The sequence below is a fragment of the Orcinus orca genome, chromosome 8 (genome assembly GCF_937001465.1).
Source record: "Orcinus orca chromosome 8, mOrcOrc1.1, whole genome shotgun sequence".
Taxonomy (NCBI): domain Eukaryota; kingdom Metazoa; phylum Chordata; class Mammalia; order Artiodactyla; family Delphinidae; genus Orcinus; species Orcinus orca.
Window position 1 is genome coordinate 38,398,867 of NC_064566.1, and position 23,568 is coordinate 38,422,434.

Here is a 23,568-nt window from a genome sequence, read left to right on the forward strand (position 1 = left end):
GGTTCTTTTGTTTTCAGAGTTTTAAAGTTGCTTTTTAAAATTGCAATCTTCTGGGACTTCCCTGGTGGTCCAGTGGGTAAGACTCCATGCTCCCAATGCAGGGGGCCCAGGTTCGATCCCTGGTCAGGGAACTAGATCCCACATGCATGCTGCAACTAAAACATGCCGCAACGAAGATCCTGCGTACCGCAACTAAGATCCAGTGCAGCCAAAATAAATAAATATAAATATTTTTTTAAATAAAATAAAATTGCAATTTCCCTTGCTATCTGGAATCACAGTGAGGGCAATCATGGGATTCTGAGTACTAATAGTGGTGGCTTTTTATACCAAAATTATTGATGTATCTTTTATTGACAGTGCTTCAATAAACAAAGTGCAGTTAGTAAAGTGAAAAATAAAATAAAATAAAATTGCAATTTCCCTGGCAGGGATAAATCTTAGAGAGACTGAATTTGCCAGTTCCTTTCTCCTAGACAGGAGAGGTGGTATAAACAGATATCTATTTTGCTTATATTTTTGGTGGGGAGCAAGAAAGGAGTAGGAAGAGAAAAAGAAAAAGGCAAGAGAGAAGACAAACAGGGAATGAAAGAAAAGATGCAGGGCTACAGCAGTCTTGACACCTTCCCTATTTTACCGGCACAGGCTCGCCTAGCCAATCTGGAATTTGGCAACTTTCACCCGGCTGGAAATTAGGAGGAAGACAAATGAAGTGTCTAACCAGCCAAAGCTGGTACCAAAAGATCCATGTACCAATGCTTCTTTCACAGGAGAAACCCCTGGGCCTTCACTTCTACACTCAGCCCCAGAAAGCTCGGTTACCCAGCGTCCAGGTCTGAAGCAGGAAATAAAAAAGGGGAGAAGGGTCAGTGCAGGAAGGTCCCCCTGACAACAACATGAAGTGGCAGTGGACAGCAAGGGAAGGAAAGGCCAGTGAAGAAGAAATGCAAGAAAGATTTCAGGGGGCTTCCCTGGTGGCGCAGTGGTTGAGAGTCCGCCTGCCGATGCAGGGGACACGAGTTCGTGCCTCGGTCCGGGAGGATCCCACATGCTGCGGAGCGGCTGGGCCCGTGAGCCATGGCCGCTAAGCCTGCGCGTCCGGAGCCTGTGCTCCGCAACGGGAGAGGCTACAACAGTGAGAGGCCCGCGTACCGCACAAAGAAAAAAGGAAAAGAAAGATTTCAGGAAGGACCACAGTCTGGGGCCTTTTGGTGTAGGAAGCTGGGACTTCACCCCTCGAGTGGTCCCTCAGGCATCCCTGATGTCCCAACAAGGTAAGTGACATTCAAAATGAGCCGAGGCCATCAGAAAAGGGTGAAAGTGTGCTCAGAATCTGCTCTGAGGATGCTTCAACTATGTATGATACACTCAGGAAGATTTCCTTCAACTTGTGAAAGAAAAGAAAATTAAGCATGCTTATAGTGGTAAATTCTCAGCTATCTGGGAAACTCTACTATTTGCCTGAAAACCCACTGTCTAGAAATCCTGACAGTTCCAGAAAATTGTGAGGGACTCTTTCTGCAAACCCAGCTGACTAGAAACCCAGCTGGCCTGCCAGTATGCTTCTGCCCTGGTGTGCTGCTGTTTGCCCCCTGAAAACAATTTCCTTGAGGTTTGAGAAGGGAAGATGCTTACCCATCCACCACCACCCATGCCAGGGAGTAGGGGAGCTCAGGGCAGAAGATGTTACAGTTACCTTATGCCTCCATGGGTGACCTCCTTGGCCAGATGGATCTCCTGCTCACCCGCTAAGAAGAGGCTGACAGACCTGGAGCAGGTGTAGGGGAAAGAGCCACACTGCGGGTCGTTGTGCACCTGGTGGGGGAGAAGGGGCGGTTCGGAGGCCAGTGTGCAGGTTCCTGCCATACACCTGGCCCCAAGCTTCGGTTGTGGGCCCAGGGGCACCCTGTTGAGCTTCCATTAATTCCAACAGCCTGCCTGCTGCGTGCCAAGCTCGTTTCCTCTGTGATCTCTCCCAGTCCCCACAACACCACAGGAAGGTCAGAGCTCTTATCATCTGCATTTCAGAGAGGAGGCAACTGGTGCTCAGAGAGGTGAAGGGACACACACAGCCAGGATTCTAATCCAAGTGCGCTGTCTTCCTATTTCCAGACTTTTCTGTTTATCCATCCCAGGTTATCCCATTGGATTGAAAGCCCAGTTACACGCTCACACCATCTCACACTCATACAAACCACACACACACACACATCTCATATGTATATCACAGGGCACTCTCAAAGCACACACTATAAACACACACTCCTACCACAACCCTGGCAGATACAGCCTAGCCCTCCCCTGCACACACAGGCACACATGTCACTCCTGTGCTGCCTGTCACATACATGTCTCCTCTGCCCCCTGCTCAGACAGAACCTATACATCCAAGGTCATAGGACCCAAGGAGGGGAGGGATGGGGTTCCCAGAGTTTAGGGAAAACTCTGAAAATGTCAATCTGTCAAATGTGGAAACCCGTCCCATGAGTGAGCAAACCTTCCACTAGGGGCTTCCCTGGTCGTGCAGTGGTTCGGAATTCACCTGTCAGTGCAGGGGACAAGGGTTCGAGCCCTGGTCCGGGAAGATCCCACATGCTGCGGAGCAACTAAGCCCATGCCCCACAGCTACTGAACCTGTGCTCTAGAGTTCACGAGCCACAACTACTGTGCCTGCCTACCACAACTACTGAAGCCCGCGCACCTAGAGCCTGTGCTCCGCAACAAGAGAAGCCACTGCAATGAGAAGCCCGCGCACCGCAATGAAGAGTAGCCCCCGCTCGCTGCAAGTAGAGAAAGCCTGCGCACAGCAACGAAGACCCAATGCAGCCATAAATAAACAAACAAACAAACAAACCTTCCACTAGATTATCATTAAATGTGGTTAAGCAGCCTGGAGCCATTTCAACTAAAAGTGGGACCTGTGAAAGCCATTCCATAGTCTAAATATTTTTCAAACTTTTGTGACCATGACCCATAGTGAGAAATATATACACATATAAATAAAACAAAAGTTTTACAAAATAATATTACCACTATTAATGTGTAATGCATCCTTATGATATTTTCTATTTATAGTCTCTTTTTTCTTTCTTTCTTTTTTCTTTTTAGGTTGGTTATGACTCATTAAGTTCATTTCATAACCCATGAATGTGTGGCATCCCATTGGTCTAAGTAATTGTGACACATCCATCACGAAATGACACAGTCATGATGTGTGATATCCATGATAGCCCGAGGCAAAGCGGGAGAGTTGGTCAGGGTTCCCAGTGCATCCAGGGCACAGCCCCCAGGCAGCCTCTTGGCAGGTCTATGCCTGAGACAGAAGGGGCACACCCAGCTGGCAGAGGAATGACACTGAGCACCGGGATCTCCCCTATCTCCCAACCCCTTGGCCTTAACTCCGCACTGGCCAAGGTGCCCTCCAGCAGAGCTGGCTCCCCAGGTAGACTCTCCTCCAGGTAGAGAGCTGTGCCTGAAGGTGACTGCCCACCTGACACACAGGGTGAACGTGAAAATCAGGTCTGCCCGACAGTGAGTCTCACACGTGTTCATATACCAGACAACTTCTACTGAGCATTAATCTAGGTACTGGGAACAGCAGTTGAAAAACACACTTCCTGCTTAGAAAGCTTATATCTGGAGAGTAGGACCAGAAACAGACCTTTGTAAGAGAAACAAAATGACAGGGTAATGATGCAGAACTTTGGTTCCACAGAAAGGAGCCCCTGAGCCCACTCAGGAGGTCAGAGCATGCAAAAAGCCTTCTTAGAGGAGATCACCCTAAAGTGAGTCATCCAGGACCTCTACCATTTCCTCTGTGGCACCATGCTCTTTCCTATCTAAGGTCCGTAGCACCCAATGTTCTGTTGGCCTAGAATGTTCTCACATCCGCCCCCACCCCAACCCCTTCACTTGGCTAGCTCCAATTCATTCTTCAAATCCCAACTTAAATATCACTTCCTCCAGGAAGCCCTCCCTGATCACCATCCTTCCCAATAAGCAAGGTTAGGTTTTCCGTCACATGCTCTTCTAGCATTTGGAACTTCTCTATTGCACTCAGTTGCACTTGAAATGATTCATTTGACTTGATGTCTGTTTTCCCCATTAGACTATAAGTTCCATAAGGACAGAGACCACATCTGTGTCTTTGTTCACAGAGCCAGCAACAGGCCTTGTGGCAGGAAAAGAGTATAATTACGCACTTAATAAATACTTGGTGAGTGAGAGACTAAGTGAATGAATGGCTAGGGGCAACCAGTAATGGGTGGGTGAGTGAGAACCGTGGAGCCCTCAGCTCACTCCAGGTGCAGATGCCCTGGGCGGGAGCTGGGAGGGGAAAAGAAGGTGCCAGCCTCTCTAACCATGACAAGTAGATCCCAAGCCAGCCCAGCCTTCAGGGCCTAGTGGAACCTTCCTAGACAGGCAGGGTAGGGAACGCCTCACCTGGACTGAGAAGGTCTGCCCCTCGGGTTCATGGCGCCCCACCAGGGTGTAGCTGCCCTTCCCAGACAGGTAGTAGTAGAGGCCGTCAAATGTCTCCACGTGATGCTGTCCCCACGCCCGGCAGATGCTGTCCCGCTCAGGGCCGACATTGTACACTGAGCCAGAGAAAAAAGAAGCTGTCTGTGTAGCAGCAGTCGGCACCGAGCCAGAGGCCGGTGGGTTCCAGCCCTGGCAGGGCCACCCCCACTCCCCTCCAGCCCAGAGCCCCACGTCTCAGGCCCGCAGATTTCCCTGTGCCCATGGCCCCTCTCGGAGGTGGGATGGAGCCCAGACCCACCCATCTGGCAGCGCGGCCCAGTGGCATTGAAGCGTCTGCAGTCGCAGAAGGCCGGGTGCACACACTCACCCCCGTTGAAGCAGGAGAACAAGTCTGCAAGGGAGACAGAAGGCACCTTCCCGTCAAGCCAAGATTGGCAGAACCCATCGAGGCAGCACCTCCCTCAGGCTGGGACCCCAGGCCCCAGCCCTCCCAGATCTACACGGAACTCAAATCCCCATCACAGGTAGCCCCAGCTTTCCTCAGTAGCTAGCTTTAATGGCGGCAGGAGTAGGGCACCTCAGACGGCTGCCCCGCCCCATCCCTAGCAGGCTGTGGGGTGGGGTCTCAGAGTACCTGCCTTCCGTATGTACCAAGTGGCCCCCAGGCCAGCCCCACCTAGGCCTTCAGCTTCCTAAGCTAAAAGTTCTTGGCCACCAGGCAGGGCAGGCAGAACTACGAACATGCAGCATGTGGGGTGAGCAGGGAGACTGCCCAGAGATCTTCATGTACTGCTCTTCCTCGCTGTCCCATAAGCTCCAGGAAAGAGTCCAGGGCGTAAACCAAGGGAAGGGGAGGGGCCGCACATGTGGAATGTAGTGGAAAGGTAGGCCACAGAGGATGAGAGGACAAAGCAGAGTGTAGTGAAGGAAGGAGCCATGATGTGAGAAGAGGGGCCACAGACAGAGGCCAGATGAGGGGAGAGGCCATGGACACAGGACAGGCGAAGGGAGAGGCCATGGGCATAGGACAGGGCAAGGGGAGAGGCCACAGAAAGTAGAAAGAGGCTACAGACACAGGGTGACGTAGAGAGGGAAAAACAACCTCTAAACAAGAAGCTCGGTCTCTCTGGAGTCAGACAGTGTGAGGCAGACAGACGCAGAGCCACGGTCATCAGGACAGGATACTTCCTCAGCCAGGAAGGAGAAAGCAGAGTGGAGCTGGAGGCTGGGGCTGGGGACGGTGGAAAGACACCCCATGCAGGGAAAAGAGGTCCCAGGAGGCCCCGAGAGGAGCCTGGGCCTGCGCTCACAGGGCTTTCCGCAGGCCAGGGCCTCCCACGGGCCACAGGGAGGGGCACTTACAAGATGGTGCACATTTGGCGCGATGGAGTCGCCTTTCCCAGGAAGACATGGCCAAGGAGTCCAGAGCTTCAGCCTCCTTTTAAAGACAGGAGACGAAGAGAACACAGTCAAGGGCTGACCTCAGGGAGCGCAGCCTTCCCGGCGGTCACAGCCCTTCCTGCCCCTCAGCTGGAGGGAGGCAGGCCCTTTGCCGCTAGGTGCCTCCGTCACCCCACTTCCCCAGACCCCCCTCTGAGAGGTCTGCAAGGCAGGATTTTCAGGCCTGCCCTAGGTCCGGAGGAGGGAGGCCTGGTTTACACCCTCCCAAGTGGCGTCGCGGTGGCAGGCTCGGGAGGCCTGTAGCCTGAACACACCTGCTGCCCTCCATGCTCCAGTGTGTCGTTCCCCGCACCCCCCCCCCCAACGCCTTCCCTCCCTAGTAAACCTCTGTGTCCTCCACAGCCTGGAACAAAACCCCCTTGTCTGGAGAACAAACACGACACCTCCTCACCACAGAAACCACATGGGGCAGAGCTAAGAAACAAAGGCAGCCCCTCACCCCAGGGCAGGGGGGCATCCCCCCATCCCCCCACCTAACATTTTGGACTCTTCTAACAGCAAACACAGTGCCTCACACATCACCACCGGCTGTCCTCAGAACTCAGCTCTGAGTCAGGACTCTCCCTGATAGCACACATCCGAGGACACAGGCAAAGCCCTGTGAGACCCTATATCCCAGACCAGAAGCCCCAATGCACGGTCTCCAGAGATACAAAGCATCTGAAATCAGGACTGCCCGAACATCACGTGTGTTCAGTCACCACACGGCTAGCCACCCTCTCAGGACTCCAGCCCGAGGTGTCTAACGTGACGTCACCTGGGACTGGGACACTGGGCACAGCAGGCTCCTCCCTCTCAGGACCTCAGCCCCCTCATTTGTACAACTTCCCGGACTGGGTGCCCGGTCCGGCCCAGGGATGGTGAACGGGAGCACGTGTTCTTGCTCACAGGGCCAGTGAGGCACAAACCACACTGAGGGTGCTTGTCTCACATGTTTTCTCCCTCACTGTCACCTCTGCATCCCCAGGCTGAATCCCCAGCCTCTAGCAAAGGACTTGGAGCACAGGAAGTATGCAGAGCACCTGATCCCTGGAGCCCAACCCCAGCTCTTTGCACCTCCTGCAGGCACCCACCCCCTCCCCCTTCACTGTCCTGCTGACCCCCTCGGAGGTCACTGGCCCTCCTCAACCAGGTATCAGTGTTCTCACTCCCTGGTTCCTGGGTCCTCCCAGCTTTCCTTACTCTGTAGATCCAGGCTGAGCCCAAGGAGTCAGGCTTCCCACCCTGGTAGCAGTCGGTCTCACAGGGCCTCAAAGACCACTGGCAATGGAAGAGAGCAGCCGGGGAAAGGCTCATCACCAACATCCCCCAGGCCTGCAGAGCTTAATTCAACTTGGTCCCTGTGCCTCTCCCCTCCTCGCCCTCCTCTCCCCCAGATGTGGCCCCTGAGATTGGCCTTGTGAGGGTAAGACAGCCTGTGCTGCAAAAAGTCGAGGCCATTTTCTGGAGAAGAATTTTAAATCCTGTCCAAATGATTCATCTTCAGTATAGATCAGGAGTTCTTAATCATTTTTATGCAATGAACCCCTCTGACAATCTAGTGAGGCTTACGGGCCCCTTCTTGGAATAAATGTTTCTAAATACATAATATAAGACATAAGATTACAAAGGAAATCAAACATATTGCAATGCATTATCAAATATTTTATAAAACTGGGTGACAGTAATATTTGTGCTTCTTTATTAATATGTTAAATCACAAGACCAAGCAGCAGGCCGTATCACTGCCAGAATCTGGGGGCAGTGAGCCATAAATGAGATCTGGAGATAGCAGCAATGATTGCAAGGCGATAGGAAAATATCTGTGATTTCTACCGGTGACAGTCACAGACACTGCTATTATGCTGTGGTCTGTGGCCTCTAGTAATAATTAAAGGGAAGGCTAAATTTCAGTTCCATTGAGGAACAAATGCATTTTTCCCCCATCCAAGTTCATGGACTCCTGGTCTACACCATCAATTCCCTGGAGAATGGCTGAGCTCTATAGAGTGAGGCAGCACTGAAATGAAGGGTGGTGGTCTACCGGTCTGAGACCCCCCTCCCTCACTGAAGAGGGCACTCCAGGCAGAAGCCCTCAAAGGATCCCCAGGTTCACTTTCTAACTAGTAGCCTCATTCCTCCCCACCCTCCCCCCACTCCAGCAGCATTAAAGGAGGGCCATTCTAACCCCTTGCTCTAAGGAGTAACGTGAGAAACCTACTGGGGTTGCCAGTAGGTTGGTCTAGATGCTTCCCCAAGGAAAAGAAGGGGAGGCCTACCCTGGAATCCAGCAAGGAAAGAAGCCCACTAGGGGAATGAGATGCTTGGGGAAGGATCGTTACCCCACTAAAATACAGGGATTCCTGGGGTCTGGAGGGACATTCATGATACGGGGGAACAGGCTGGCTCCATCCGGAGACCTTGCTCTGCTGTGTCCTGAGGGCCCCGGCAAATCATTCACCTACCTCAATTTCCCCATCTATAAAAAGAATGATAAAAAAAATTTTAAATAAAATAAAAATAAATAAAAAGAGTGATGACATTATCTTTCAATTCAAACTGTACCTGACTGTGATTCTAAAACTTGGGGTCTGAGGAAATGGGCAAAAGAGAAAAAAAAACCCATATAATCCAGACATTAGAAAATAAGCATGCCCTTAGTAGATGCAAACTATTAGATACAGAATAGATAACAAGGTCCTACTGTGTAGGACAGGGAACTATACTCAACATCCTGAGATAAACCATAATGGAAAAGAATATAAAAAAGAATGTATACATATGTATAACTGAGTCTCTTTGCTGTACAGCAGAAATTAACACAACATTGTAAATCAACTATACTTCAATTAAAAAAGAAAAGAAAAGAAAAGAAGTATGCCCCCTCCTACCTTGGGGTCTTCATATCTATTTCCAAAGGGCAGGTATTTGTTTTCTTTTATAAATGATGCTCCCATCCTACTCGCACAAGGAGCTCCCCACAGCTGATCCCCAGAGCCAGGGTGCATGAATTGAGGCTCGAGATTCTCTGGGGGACCTGGCTTCGGGTGGGCTGAATTTGTAACGTGTCCGTGGTTGTAGAAAGGAGACGAATGCAGGCCAGGATTAGAAAGAAAAATTGAGTCACCTGATCCAGAGATCGAAGAAGTTTGGCAAAGAGAGAGAACAAAGCACCACCTCTCCCTAATGCACGGAGGAGCTGGGGAGGGTAGGCAACAGTGAATGGTCAAGACTCAGAGGATGGTAGTCAGGGATCTGTTTCTCAACCAACCCTTCCTTGCAAACCCCACCAGGTGGCCCGGCTTTTCTCTCTCCTCTCAAGGCAGCACTCCTGGGGCACTGCTCAGGGATGAAGAAGGGCCTCTGACAGGGTTTACACCAGGCAGGGAAAAGAGACTACACTCTCCCAAACTCTCACCTTCCTACTTTCACCAAGGGAAGGAAAGAGCTCAGCTGTCTCCTGATAGCACCTTTGTGCCCTCCTCCCCTAAAAAACAATTTTTAAATAAATAAATAGATAAACTGGCTGCAGGGCCCCAAGAGATTAGGAAAGTGGGAGTAGAGGCATCCTATAAATTTGCATACTTCAAACACATTCTAGGAATCTTGTTTGTTCCCTCTGAATAACTGCAAAGACACCCTTCCTGCAACCTACAGAGCTCCCTGCCAGCCTCAAACCCAGAGAGAAATAAGCCCCTGCCCAGTGAAGCCTCCCTTCCCCAGGCCTCCCCTTACCTGGCCTCCCATCACTGTTGTAGCATCCCCTATGGCAAGGATCGCCTCCTGACGGCTGCGGCTAGATGAGAAACAAGCCTGGCATGGGTGAGGGGATAGGAGTGGGCCATGCCACCCCACCACCCCCAGGCCCATCCCACCCTCTGTGCTAACCCCTGGGGTCACCCACGCCAGGAATAAAGATGGAACCAGTGAGTGGGGCAGCACAAGCTCTTGCCTACTCACCTGGGATCCTGGGCTGGCTCAGGCTGCAGCTCTGCATTGCCCCAGGGTGTGGGTGCTGCGGCTGGGGAGGGGGATTACTCTCTACTCAAGCGACGCCTCCCACCACCCGCTCCCCACCTGCTAGGAAGTCTCTCTCACACCCCATTCTCTCTCCCTGCAGCCTTCTCAAATCCTTTCTCCCCCTCCCTGGCGACTCTTCTCCAACAAGGGTCTCCCTCCTCCTTCCCACTCTCTGTGCCCCAGTTCTCTCTGGTTCCCCCCACTTGGGTCTCTTCCACCCTGCCCAGCTTGAGAGCCATTCCCCTGGTTGTGGCTGACCTTTCTTTCCTTCTGCGGTCCCTCTCCCCCGACCCACTCCCTGGCTGTCCCCCTGCCCTCCCTCAAACCTTCTTTCTTTCCTGCCTCTCTCCAACGTGCTCAGGCCCGTCCCCCTAAACGTTCCCCCAGCCCCCTGGGGTCCCCTAGTCCACACCCGTCTCACCGAGAGACTGTAGCGGCAGGGACTCCCCTGCCGGCTCACTCCGGGGCAGCCAGACGCAAGCGACTAGCAGGCAGAACGCGGGCGCCGGGGCCCCCATAGGGGCACGCGGGGACTAGGAAGCCTGAGCGAACGGCCAGGGTCCCGAGTGCCTCTCCCGCGAAGGCAGGGTAACACCTACTCGTAGGAGGCCGCCGTCCCTCTCGCTCTCTTGCCCTGGGCTTCCCTTCGCCCCGCCTCCCAGGCTCTTGGCTCCGCCCTGAGCTAGAGTGACAGGACTGCCCAGCTCATTACCATAATTTAGGCGCCCGGCCGTGGCCCCGCCTTTGCCCTTCTTGGCGTTAGGCTGCACCTCCCCAGGGGAGGCTGGATTCAGATCACTCAGCCCTAAGTCCTTTGGGGGAGCAAGGAGGCAGTCTGTGCAACTTCCAACATCCCTTGCTCCTCAGAGATCCCTGGCTCTGGAACCTGGGTTTCCGAAGCCCCTAACACCAGAGACCCAAGATGCCGGTATGAGTCTGGTCCTATGCACTCCTTTTACAAAGGTCCTGGGACATGCTACTCCGTGGTCAGTGGCAGACCAGGGCTCAGGCCTGTAGAGCTCAGGCCTGTGCTCCCACCACTCCCCACTACAGCCTCCTGAGTCCCCAAGTCCCCACCCTACCCCCAGTTTTGAACACCTCTAGAGAATGGATCATGGCTTAATCCTCTGTATATCCAGCACTAGCTCAGGCCCCAGCTTGGGGAATGTTGACTGAGTGACAGAAGTGCCTCACATTCCCATATTATTGCTCCCATCAAGGCCATACTTTGACAAAACAACTTTAATTTTGTGAACAAGATACCCTCTCTGTCCAGGGGGAATTTTAAAATGGTAGAAATGTAGGCCTGAGAGCCTTGGGAAACTTTGTATCATTCACTTGGCCAACTAAGTGCTAGAACACCAACTAGATGCCAGGCCGTATAGATGATGATGATGATGATAATGACGATAGTGTTGGCCTTCATAGGCCCCTGGGCAGCGGTATACATTTGGGATACATTCATTCATTCAACCAATTTGTTGAGCATCTACTCCTCGCCACACATTGTTTTGGGAATAAAGTGGTAAATAAAGCACACATAGCTATCCCTATTGTGGTCCGTGCGCAGGTTGGAAGAAGAATTTCCAGACACAAAGTATTTTAGAAAACAGTGAGTTTATGGAGAGCAAAGAGCAGAGTTAGTGAGGGGCGCTGCAAATACAGCAGGTCAACTTCCTGATAGACCAGGGAGAGGCAACCCCCTTTGTACGCTAGTAGTCAACTTTTATAGCCTGAAGACAAAGAAAATTCCTGCTGGCAGGATGGCATTAGGTGATTGGCCAGGGCGCTACAAGGTTGCTACCTGGTGAATATTTTACCTAATATGGAGTTGGGCCGGTGGGGAGGGGGGGCGGCGGTGAGGGGGACTGTCCGGTTTAGATTAGGAGAGCCCATGTCAACAATTGCTATGGGGGCTTGGTTAATTTCAAGTTTTTATCCTATGTCCTTGATGTAGGGCTCTACAATCCCCACACAGGGTATTTGAAGCCATAGGGTTAGATGGGAAGATGAAGAGGAAAGAGCAAAGGATGGAGCCTTAAAGAACACTGGTTAAGGAATGGGTGAAGGCAGGGCTGTCTTAGAGGAAGCTTGAAAAGGAACATTCATGATGTAATAGGGAAGGACAAATCTGACTCCATATTGAAGCTGTTTCTTTTACTTTAACCTTTGTATTCTATTGCTTTTGCTACAAGTTAAGAATGTTGCCAATTGCCTGAAATATACAGGATAGCCCATTCTCAAGCCTCTGACCTTTAAAGGTATAACACTTTCCCATTCATATAGAAATAAAAAGTTTCAGAACAGAGAATAACATTTGTCTTGTTGGACCTTTATAGGAACATTGTGACCCAGACCTACCTGGAGGGCTATAAGAACAAAGAATTCGGGCACCAAGAAATTTGCAACCTCACCACTACCCCTTTCAGTATAAAAGAAGCCTGAATTCTAACTTGGGGAAGATGGTTCTTTGGGATACTAGTCCACCATGTTCTTGGTCTGCTGGCTTTAAAAATAAAGTTGCTGGGGAGGGGGAAGGGTAAGCTGGGACGAAGTGAGAAAGTGGCATGGACATATATACACTAACAAATGTAAAACAGATAGCTAGTGGGAAGCAGCTGCATAGCCCAGGAAGATCAGGTTGGTGCTTTGTGTCCACCTAGAGGGGTGGGATAGGGAGGGTGGGAGGGAGGGAGATGCAAGAGGGAAGAGATATGGGAACATATGTATATGTATAACTGATTCACTTTGTTGTAAAGCAGAAACTAACACACCATTGTAAAGCAATTATACTCCAATAAAGATGTTTAAAAAATAAAATAAAAAAGTTGCTGTTCCTTGCCCCAACAACTCGTCTCGCAATTTATTGGTCTGTTGTGCAGTGAGCAATTCGAACTTGGACTCAGTAACAATGGGAGAGGAGAACCAGGACTCAGTTTTATCCCTAAAACCAAGAGGGAAGCATTTAAAGAAGGGAGTCTGCAGGGGGCAGTGGTCATGTAAAAGAAGGATTGGGGTGCCAGTGGATGGCATTCCCCTCATAAGGGCATTTGCTGCTCGGCCTGGATTCTATATACGAAATAAACAGCCATATGACATAGTTACGAAATGCAGAAAATCAACAAGGCAAGTTGGAGGGGAATATATTTTGTGTGTCTTTCCTGGGCCTCTGAAAATCTCACAATTCTTTTATCTCTGACCTTAACTAGTTAATATGAAGGGGAGAACATGGATGATATTTTAAGGTTCTTCTCCAGGAAGGATTTATATCTTAAACTAGGCAATAATTTAGCCCAAATAAAAATAGTCTGCTGACAAAACTTCAGCTGTTGGTGGTGGACTGCAAAGGAGGGGGTCTTTAGGTGCCTCTGAAGTTACAGTTGTTCACTGATTTGGGCTGCTGTCCACCTCCTGTCCCCTGTCCCTTGACATGGTGCAAACAGGGCAGGCCCTGACCCTGAGTTAAATCCAAGAACAAGCCCCATAATTAAAAGTGCCCACTCTTTCCATTCACGTCTGTTTTTATCACCCCTCTCCTGGCCCCCTCTTTCCTCTCAGTCTGTCCCAGGGTTGGTTCATCATTATCTTTGCACCCCAGCCCTAGACCTAGGAGTTGTGCAAACTTTGGTTGAATTGAATCAAATGAACCAGATGGGGCCTGGGCCCTGGGTAAAGGTCAGCTGTAAATCAGGATGTCATTGCCAGGCCCTTCTATGCTTCAGTGTGTGTGTGTGTGTGTGTGTGTGTGTGTGTGTGTGTGTGTGCGCGTGTGTGATTGGAGGGGAGCTAGGGAACGTGGGAGGGGAAGTCAGTTAAGAAGGGGCACTCCCACCCACTGGTTCACCAAGGAATTCACAAAGAGAAGATGTCTTCCAAGTGGGAAAAACCCGCAGAGGAATGCACACTGAAGGCGAGATGCCTGGCAGAGGGTGACAGACAGTTTCCTGAGATCCTTTCCCTCAACTGCGTGTGTTTGGGAGCCATTCCAACAGCAGCGCCAGCCTCAGGTCCAACCACTGGTGCCACCATCACTGACACACACTCCAGCCCGTTTGCTCTAGGGCGTCAGTGAGAGACGACGCGATTCAGGACATGGGCCTCCCGCCTCCCGCGGCCCCGCCCCGCCCGTCCCAGGTCCCGCCCCCTCCCTCCCAGGCCCCGCCTGTCAGGGTCTCCGCCTCTGCCGGCCCGGGGCAACCAAGCACCGGCACCCGAAGGAGCTAGTTGTGTAGCAAGCGGTTCTATCTGGCTCAGCCATGGACCGGAAGGTGGCCCGAGAATTCCGTCACAAGGTCAGAGCTGCTAGGGGCTCCTCAAGCGCCCCGGACCCCGGAGTCCGGGGCGGAGTGGGTGGGAAGTGGACACCCTCGGCACCACCCCTTGCTTTCCCAGCAGGGCCTGGGGCTTTGGGTGGGCTGGGACCCCGAGGGTCATTTGGTTGCCAGCAGGGATCCCCAGTAAAATGAGGGAGGTGCACTGGGACTCCAGGTATAGGAACCACTAAACTGATCTCCTTAAAGTGTCCTTTCTCTTTCTGCGCTCCAGGTTTGGAATTTCTCTGGGGTTAGAATTCCTTCCAGTCTTGGTCTGAGACAGGATACTTCTGTGAGATAGCCCATAGTGGGCAAACCCCCTCCCTCCCGGCGCTTCCAGCTCTGGGCTGTTGGAACGTGTGGAGAGGGTTTGGGGTAATGTCTGAGAGGTGAGGACTGGTAGAGAGGGGAAGTGGATGCTTCCTTCCGTCTTTTGACCTCACAATTCCAGTTCGAAGCACTCCAGGCAGCCCCCTCCCCACTTAAGGGCATTTCTGGCGGCCTGAGAAGTAGCTGAGGACCTGGGGCTGACCAGAGGGCAGTGGGAGGAAGGGAGGAGGCTCAGGCAGTCGGCCAGAGCCTTCGGGCTCTCCCCTGGTGTGTCCCAGTGAGGGGCCTCATTGGTGGCCCGGGATCCTCAGAGACCATCACGGAAAGCTACTGGATTTCACCCAGGCTTTCCAGAACTGTTTCCAGAGCTGTGCAGGAGTCACTGAAGCCCTGAGGTCAAAGAGGACCATTTGAAGGGACCCAGTGGACCACCCCACCAGGCCTGAGGATGCCTCAGAGCCCAAGGATAAAGGCAGGGGTGTCTGGAGCTACCCACAGGCCCTGCCTGAGGGACGGGTGACAGTACCTTGAGGCCTGCCCAGAGGGGCAGTGTCTTTAGACCAAGCCAACCCCCTTCCCAGGCCTGAGGGGGCAGAGGTCAGGCAGGCAAGGTCAGGATGCTTAGCCCCTCTCTCGCCACACAGAGGCCCAGGAGAGCCCAAGGAGCCAGCCTGTGTGGAGGCCACAGGGGCTAAAAGCCAGGGGCTTGGGGCTAGGGGCCGACAGGCAGTTGTCCATTTAAGAAACATGTTTTGAGCACCCACTCCGTGCCAGACCCAGCCTGTGCCCTCAAATTGCTGGTCATGTGGGTGGGAGGCAGACCCTACACTAGTAACTACCCACAACTGGGTGCTGAGTGTTGGAATCAAGGTTTGGTGGGGGGACAGAGAGAGCAGCTCATACTGGTGGAAGTCTTCTGAAAACGAGGCCTTGAGATCCCAAGGGTGACAGATAACCGGAAGTTCAAGCAGGAGTTTGGGGGCTGGCAGATAGCAAGGGGAGTGTGAGACAGTGTTCACCAGTGCATCCTGTTGCAAAGGGACTTGAGGGGAGAAATTTCAGCCGCTGAGGCCTTTTGGTGAGTGTAGATTTCAGGCAACCCACGTTGAAAGAGCACAACTGCCCGTCCCCCACCCCAAGATGACTCAGGCTTGAATTTCAGTTTCCTGCCCCTGGGCTGAAAATAATGTCGGGTCCTCTTTTGTCTTCTCCTCATGGGGTACTTTTCTCTGCCTCTTTGAGAGAATTGTATCTGGAGTCCCTGGTGTCTGACTCAGCCCCTGGGTTAGCCCCTATTCCTCTTCCACAGGCCCCATGGGCTCCAAAGGGCCTCAAGCCTCTGTGTTTCCACTGCCCTGCTCTTCCGCATCACGAAAGTCATTACCTATTAATGCCCCTGTGTGAGCAGGCAGGGCATGCTGGGCAAGGCCGGGGCTGGACTTTGTGCCCTGTTGCTTCGGAGGCAGCAGCAGCCTTCCCCTCCCAGGGTGGAGGCAGCAGCAACCTTCCCCTCCCAGGGTGGAGATCATCTAGGAACTGTGGAGAGAAGATGAAGCAGCAGAGGAGAGACCTTGCCTGTTTACTGCTTTCTAAGATGTCCCTTCCTTAGCGTTTCAGAGCAAATTCACCCCTTGGGAATGGTTTGTAACCTAAATAAATTCTTAGTCATTGGAGGTAACATTTTAAAGGTAGTGTGTTGTCATGGAAAGTGCTGTGTGACCTGGAGCAAGTTATTAACCTCTCTGTGCCTCAGTTCTCCAATTTGTTAAATAGGGATAACAATAATATTTAACTAGTATGTTTATTGTTAGTACCAGATGAGATCTACACATGTGTAGGAAGCTTAAATAGACCCTTTTACTTAGTGAAGCCTCAACAAATGTCCACTGTTGTCTGTTGTCTGAAGTTAGGTAGAACTGGGGTCAAATCTCAATCCTGTCACTCACTGCCAGTGAGACCTTGGGCAAGCAGTCTCGCTGAGCTTTAGTTTCCTTAACTTTGCGATGAGGTTCATAGTGCTTACCCCACAGGACAGTTAGGATTAAATAGGAATTCAAACACTGGCTTCTCTGGTCATTTGGTAACCATTTGGTAAATGACCACACTGTTCCCAGCTGATACCTGCAGAGCATCCTGTTGGATGAGCCAGCAGTCTCCAGGCCACTGAGCAGGGACTGTTGGGCTTGTGCAGTTTCCCCAAGGCCACCAGCAGACCATCAGTACTTGCATGTCCTTCCCGGTCACAGCCTTGGAGTCAGGATACCAAGGGGAGGGGAGGGAGCAACAGAAACTAAGACTTCTACCCGAGAGAACCAGCTTTTCAAAAGAGGGCTGCCCCTGTGCTCACTGCATCTGCATGTTGCAAGAACTTGGTAACTCATTTGCTCAAAAAGTATTTATTGACTGTTCAGCAATCATACATTTATGGGCATCTACACTGTACCCTGCCCAAAGCTAGGAATCTGGCCGAAGAGGTTGGGGGAATAAATAAGAAGGTCAGAAAGAGCCTCTGCATTCTAGGGATTTGCTAATCAGTCATTCATTCATGCATGCAATAAATCTTGACTGAGCTACTAATATATGCTGGGCAGTACTCTAACCATTGAATAAGAAAACAAAGTCTCTGCCCTCTTAGAGAGCACTTTCTAGTGGGGAAGACAGACAGTTAACAAGTAAACCAAAGTATCATATATGAAAGTATCATATAATGCCAAGTAGTAATGAATGCTATGAAAAAAATAAACTGGGGTGAGGGGATAAAGAGTGACGAGATAGTACTTTTTATAGGATAGTCAGGGAAACCTCTCTGAAGAAGTGATATTTGACGAAAGACATAAAAGAAATGAGGGAAGGAGCCATGGGGATATATGTAGAAGAGCATTCCAGGAAGAGGGAACAGCAAGTACAAAGGCCCTGAGGCAGGCATTTGCTTGCCTTCTTTAGGAACAGCAAGTAGGATGGTGTTTCTGAGAAGAATTATGGAATGAAGAGTGCTAGGGGCTGGATCAGAGGGGTGGTGGAGTCCTGATAGGCCATACTCAGGATTTTGGGTTTTGTTCTAAGTGAGAGAAGCCAGCTGGGGAGTGACATGACTGAATTACATTTTAAAAGAATTGCTCTGCCTGCTGGTAGAGAACAGACTGAGAGGGCCAAGGGTAGAAAAGGGACCCTCACTTAGGAGGCTTCTGAAGTAGCCCAGGGCACAGGGAGGGGAGGGGGGCGTTGGACCAGGTGGAGTAGCCAGACCGAGGATACATGTTCAAGGTAGACCTGACAGGCTTTGCTGATGGGATTGGCTGTGGGTGTCGAGAAAAAGGTATCAAGGGTGAGACTATGAGCTGGGAGGAGGAGCACGTTGGTGGGGTCAGAGCGGGAGGTGGTGGAAACCAAGAGCTCCATTTTGAATGTTTTATGTTTGAGATGCCTTTTAGATCTCCAGGTACAGAGGTGACTAAGAATGCCCTCTTGCACTGTTGGTGGGAATGTAAATTGATACAGCCACTATGGAGAACAGTATGGAGGTTTCTTTAAAAACTGAAAACAGAACTACCATATGACCCAGCAGTCCCACTCCTGGGCATATACCCTGAGAAAACCATAATTCAAAAAGAGTCATGTACCACAATGTTCATTGCAGCTCTATTTACAATAGCCAGGATATGGAAGCAACCTAAGTGTCCATCGACAGATGAATGGATAAAGATGAGTGGCACATATACACAATGGAGTATTACTCAGCCATAAAAAGAAACGAAATTGAGTTATTTGTAGTGAGGTGGATGGATCTAGAGTCTGTCATACAGAGTGAAGTAAGTCAGAAAGAGAAAAACAAATACCGTATGCTAACACATATATATGGAATCTAAAAAAAAAAAAAAAAAAGATGGTTCTGAAGAACCTAGGGGCAAGACATGAATAAAGACACAGATGTAGAGAATGGACTTGAGGACACAGGGAGGGGGAAGGGTAAGCTGGGACGAAGTGAGAGAGTGGCATGGACATATATACACTGCCAAACGTAAAATAGATAGCTAGCGGGAAGCAGCCACATAGCACAGGGAGATCAGCTCGGTGCTTTGTGACCACCTAGAGGGGTGGGATAGGGAGGGTGGGAGGGAGATGCAAGAGGGAGGAGATATTGGGATATATGTATATGTATAGCTGATTCACTTTGTTATAAAGCAGAAACTAACACACCATTGTAAAGCAATTATACTCCAATAAAGATGTTTAAAAAAGTATATCTATATATATATATTAAAAAAAAAGAAGGCCAGTAGCTGTAGGAGTGTGAAAATCAGGGGAGAGGTCTGTGCTAGGATAAGCCTCAGTGAATCCTCAGAGAATAGATGGTACTTAAACCCCAGAGACTGATGAAGTCACTTAGGGACACAGTGTAGATGGAAAGAAGACCCAGAACAGAGCCCGGAGCACCCCAATCTGTAGAGGAGAGGAAGAGGAGAAGAAACAGCAAGGAAGGCAGGAGAACCAGCAGAAGGAGGGAGTGATTGGCTGTGCCCAGCACTGGGTCAGATGCTACCAACTAGGTAGCATGAAACGAGTCTCTTGAAAAGATGAAGGACAATAAAACATGGGTCAGATAAATCCAGTACTATCTGGGATGCACAATGTGAAGGCCTGGGCAGAAGTAGAGCTAGATCCATTCACCCCAGCAACATTTATGGAGGGTCCACTCTCTGCCAGTTGCTGAGAACATGGAATTTGTGTTCATTTATTCTTACTTAGTTTAATTAACAAACACTTAGAACTTGCTACTTTCCAGGCACTGTTCTAAGTATTCAACAACTATTAACTCAATGAATAATTAAAAAAACAATTTTTAATCTCTCATAGAACGATGAAGTCTTATGAGATACTTTTATCCCCATTTTACAGATGAGGAAACTGAAGCACAGAGATGTGCAAACTCAGATGGGGAAGGGACTTGCCTCACTCCCCACCTTCCCCTAGGCCTGTCTCGGGACCAGATACAGATTAGTGAGAGACAGTCAGGTGAAGAAAGGAAGTCCGACACAGCTTGGTGAGTCCCGTGGCAGAGGTGGGGACAAAGTGCCATCCTGTGCACAGAGAATGACAGGACAGGCTTTGTGACGGAGCCCGAGGAAAGGCTTGACCAAGGAGAGCTGATATTTGAGGAGACTTGCAGGTGGAGGAAGAGCTCCAGAGAAGAACTGCTGGTACCACCAGTACTAATAGCTAAGGTTTCACACCAGCCATGGTCGCAGCAGGAAGAAGGTGGCTCATCCGAATGGGAAACTGAAGCGTTTTATGAAGGGACTGCATAAGCGGAAGGGCAGGGATGGCTGAGCTGACAAGGCGTGGTAACACAGCCTGGGAGGAGCAGCAGCTGGAGGCCAGGAGCTCCTGAAGGGGCAACGGAAGGGGGTTCCAGAGCAAGGGAGAGCATGGCTGCGAGAGAGACGCCCAGTCAGACGCTGCAGCCTCAGCTGGGGGCACCTGCCTCGTGGTGGTCCAGCGTGGAGGGAGCCGGGGAATCAGAACCCCACTCCCTTTCTCCCCAGGCCCTCTCACCACCCCCTGGCTGAACACAGCAGGAAGCAGAGGGCAGGGGGCCCATGCAAAGCTCCCTGGGACATAAAACTGGGTGGAGGAGGCTGGGTTGTGGGTCTGGAGGCAAAAAGGAAGAGATCCAGCGCACGTTTTAGAGCCCTTGAAATTTTGGAGCCCTGGGCACTGTCCTAAGTACTTTATATACATTCATTCATGTAATCCCCACCACAGCCCCAGGAGGGCAAATGTCACCCAGCGGAACAACATGCATTATTTAACTTGCTTCTTGCTCTCTTTCTCCATCTTTGGCTGGGTGCATGCATGGAGTTGAATTTGCATAAGCTGAAGCTTGTGTGCTTCCGCTGTGTGGCTGTTCTGAAAGCCCAGTCCATATGCAGGAAGGCAGGGAGATGAGGCTGGAGAGGGCTCAAGGCCAAAGCCAGAATTTGCCTCCACTGCCCCAGACACGGGGCCTGAACCTTATGAGGGGGGAGATGCACTTCCCCCACACACCATGCAGGCCAATAACACTGAGCCAGCTGAGCATCTGTCCGAGAATGCCCATGCTGGATGGAGGGCACCAGACACAAGTTGGGTGGGAATGGGGGATTGATGTGATAAAGAGACCCCCACACAGTTTTTTGTAGATGGTGGCCTCATTAGGGCTTCTGTGCCCAGCATCAAGGGGGATCCAAGAAAAGGAAAAGCTTTCTAAATCTAGCTATAGAAAGAAGACATGGTCTTGCACACAGTAGGTGCTCAGTAAATGTGTATTGGACAAATGCAAACAAGAAAGTTCTGTCTGGTAAGTGGATATCATGCGGGAGTTAGAAAACAAGCAGGGGTTTTGGAGCCAGCAGGCATCTCATCTCTCCCACTTCTCTGAGCCTCGATTTCCTCATCTGTCTAATGGGGATAATAATATCCATCCACTTAGAGGGTTGTTGGGAGGTTAAAGATAATGCAAGTAAAGTTCTTCAGACATGATGGCCAGTCTGTAAGCAGAGTCTGTACTGAATGAGGGAGCCGGGCAAGAAGGGCCTCAGGCTGGGAGGCCCGTAAGGAGGCTCTGGGCTGGGCACGGTCAGGAAAGACTCTAGAAGAGGGGGCTTGGACTCCCCTTAAATGAAGGTAGGGGTCAGGTGGGAGGAGGGAGGGCAATCCCTCTTGCTTGGGTCTGGGACCTACTCTTTGTGAGCAGCGGGAACTGAGCTGAGAGGAGCCAGATCCAGGAGGCTGTGTACTAAGGAGCCATGGGAAGGTGACTGGACTGGGCGGAGAGGAAGGAAGGCTCTAGTCTAAGGCTAAAGGAGTTCACTCGTCATTCAGCAGACACACTGAGCACCGTGCACCGGTGTGCATGGCACGGTGCTGTTGAAGACCTACTTGGTGCCAGGTGGGTTACAGGTACCTGAGCTCAAGGTTTCAGGAGAATGGTACAAAGGGCCCAAGGGCAGGGTTCACTGAAGCTGATCCTTGGACTGGTGCTGGGCAGACCCCCCTGGGGAGTTTGCTTGAACCCAGATTCCAGGAGGAGGGGATACCATATACATTTTTTAAATATTTAAAAAGTGAAATTTGAATTACAGTGGTGAGGTTACTGCATGTTTGGGCTTCTAGAGAAAGTTCCATGCTTCTCGGTTGTCTTTCTCGGTTCCTTTTAAAGCCCAGAGGCTGAGGTGTGACTGTGTGTTTTCACTCGGGTGTGGTCAGAGAACAAAGCAGTGCTGTTATCCCTGAGTCTCTCTGGAGACCTTCCCCGGTGGAGAATGGTCAGGGTCACCAGAGTACCACCATTTTGATTTATCACTTACATTTGTACTTAAAGAGCATCCTACAGAAACCGGGTATGTTTTCCCAGATATAATGGTATGTGGATAATTTTTTAAATGGACGAGTTGAATTTCTGGGGGTCGATGAAACATTCTGAGTGAGGATGGGAAGGTTCCAATGTGTTGGGGGAAGGGTCTGTTCAGCTGCAGCCTGAGTCCCACTTGGGGAATGATGGAGATCCCCAAGGAGATGACCCTGTAGGAGCAGGTAAGGGCAGAACTGAAGGCCAGGATGGGAGTGACCTAAGCGGTGAGAGTGGATGGACATCAGGCTAAGGAGCTGAACTTTACGGGCTGCCTCAGAAGGAGACTGGTAGGACGTGGTTTCTCAGTGGGGCCTCTGGATGCAGTGGTCAGCATTGGAGGGCTGCCTACAAGGACCAGGAACCTGGGACCCCCAGGAATAGGCTCTTTCCACAAAGAGCATCTCCAGGCATTCTATGCTTGGCCCAGGAGGGCAGTAAAGCAGAACCCTAGACTTTAACATTGGAAATTGCCTTTGTCTTCCATTCCCACTCTCCACCCAGTGCCTAAATGCTGTCTACCAGGAACAGTGCCTCACTTCTTACATTTAATGATGCAGCAGGAGGCATTTCTGCAAGGAGGGGTGGGAGAGAGCTTCAGTCTTAAGGCCTCAGTGAATAAGAGATTTCCCTCTCCTCTACTTTGTCTTATGTCACCACCCATGGCTGGAATTGAGCTAGAAGCCCTTTGGTTGGGCTTTCCTCACTGCAATCAGAGCAGATGGGATTTTATGCTTCCTTAGAGAACAGAACATCTGCGGTTCCAAGAGTCACCCAAAAGATGTTGTGTTTTCTTTCTTGTTATGAACCAAACCCAAAGGGTTTTCTTAATAGTGCAGAGGAGAGTGGTGGGGATTAGCGATAAGGGAGGTCCTCCTGAGAGCAGAGCGTTTGAAATTTTGGCCTAAGGAGGCCCTGGAATTTTTTCCTCTGGAAGGCCTGACTCACCCACGCAGTGGTGCCAGCAGGAAGAGCATAGGCTTTGGAATCAGATAGACCAAGGTTCAGATCTTAGCTCTGTCTCTTATTAGCTGTGGGACCTTGAGTGAGATGGCTTAACCTCTCTGGTCTTCAGTTTCCTCATCTGCAAAATGGTGTGAGAACATCGGCCTTGTAGGGCTGGTGAGATAAACAAATGGAATAAAGCCCAGAAGAGCTCCTGGTGCCATCCCATGATGCAAATATTATTTCCCTTCCCCTTCTGTTCCAGCAATTCCCTTTCTCCCATCTGATTGTGGACGTACCAGGAGGCAGGGGGATGGACAAATCCATTTGATGCTTATTTATTGACCACTTACTACGCGTTAGTCACAAGAGATTTGGAACACACAGACCTCATCTTTCCCTCACGGGGTTTTCTGTCTGATGAAGGAAACAGAGCAATTCACAAAAAAGCAAGCCTTTCATTACAAATTGTGACTGTTACAGTGAAGGAATTGAAGCATCTCTGGGGTGTGGGAGTGCGTTCTGTTTAGGTAGGTGAGCAGGGAGACCTCCCTGGGGAGGAGGCCAGCCATGCAGGGAAGAGGGGAAGCAGTCCAGGCAGAGAAAGCAGCACATGCGATGGCCCTGAGGCTAGAGCGAGTGTGGCCCGTG

The 23,568-nt window shown here is 50.8% G+C and overlaps 2 protein-coding genes and 1 non-coding gene across 4 annotated transcripts in view; 2 read left to right on the forward strand and 1 right to left on the reverse strand.

Annotated features, from left to right (window-relative positions):
* Positions 1-10,571, reverse strand: part of OTOG (otogelin) — an 86,971-nt gene extending 76,400 nt beyond the window's left edge. The window contains exons 1-7 of the mRNA XM_012538964.3: positions 10,364-10,571; positions 9,883-9,943; positions 9,658-9,718; positions 5,845-5,920; positions 4,781-4,873; positions 4,444-4,598; positions 1,697-1,815 (exon numbers count right to left, since the gene is read on the reverse strand). Of these exons, the coding sequence (XP_012394418.2) occupies positions 1,697-1,815; positions 4,444-4,598; positions 4,781-4,873; positions 5,845-5,920; positions 9,658-9,718; positions 9,883-9,943; positions 10,364-10,460 (662 nt within the window). The 5' untranslated portion in view covers positions 10,461-10,571. The remainder of the gene's footprint in view (positions 1-1,696; positions 1,816-4,443; positions 4,599-4,780; positions 4,874-5,844; positions 5,921-9,657; positions 9,719-9,882; positions 9,944-10,363) is intronic.
* TRNAW-CCA (transfer RNA tryptophan (anticodon CCA)) lies at positions 59-131 on the forward strand. The gene has a single exon. It is a non-coding gene; the product is annotated as a tRNA-Trp (tRNA).
* Positions 10,572-14,132: 3,561 nt separating the features above from the next.
* USH1C (USH1 protein network component harmonin) overlaps positions 14,133-23,568 on the forward strand; it is a 52,382-nt gene continuing 42,946 nt past the window's right edge. For both annotated transcript variants that reach the window (XM_033416166.2, XM_004285531.3), the window contains exon 1: positions 14,133-14,234. In XM_033416166.2, the coding sequence (XP_033272057.1) occupies positions 14,199-14,234 (36 nt within the window). In that variant the 5' untranslated portion in view covers positions 14,133-14,198. The remainder of the gene's footprint in view (positions 14,235-23,568) is intronic.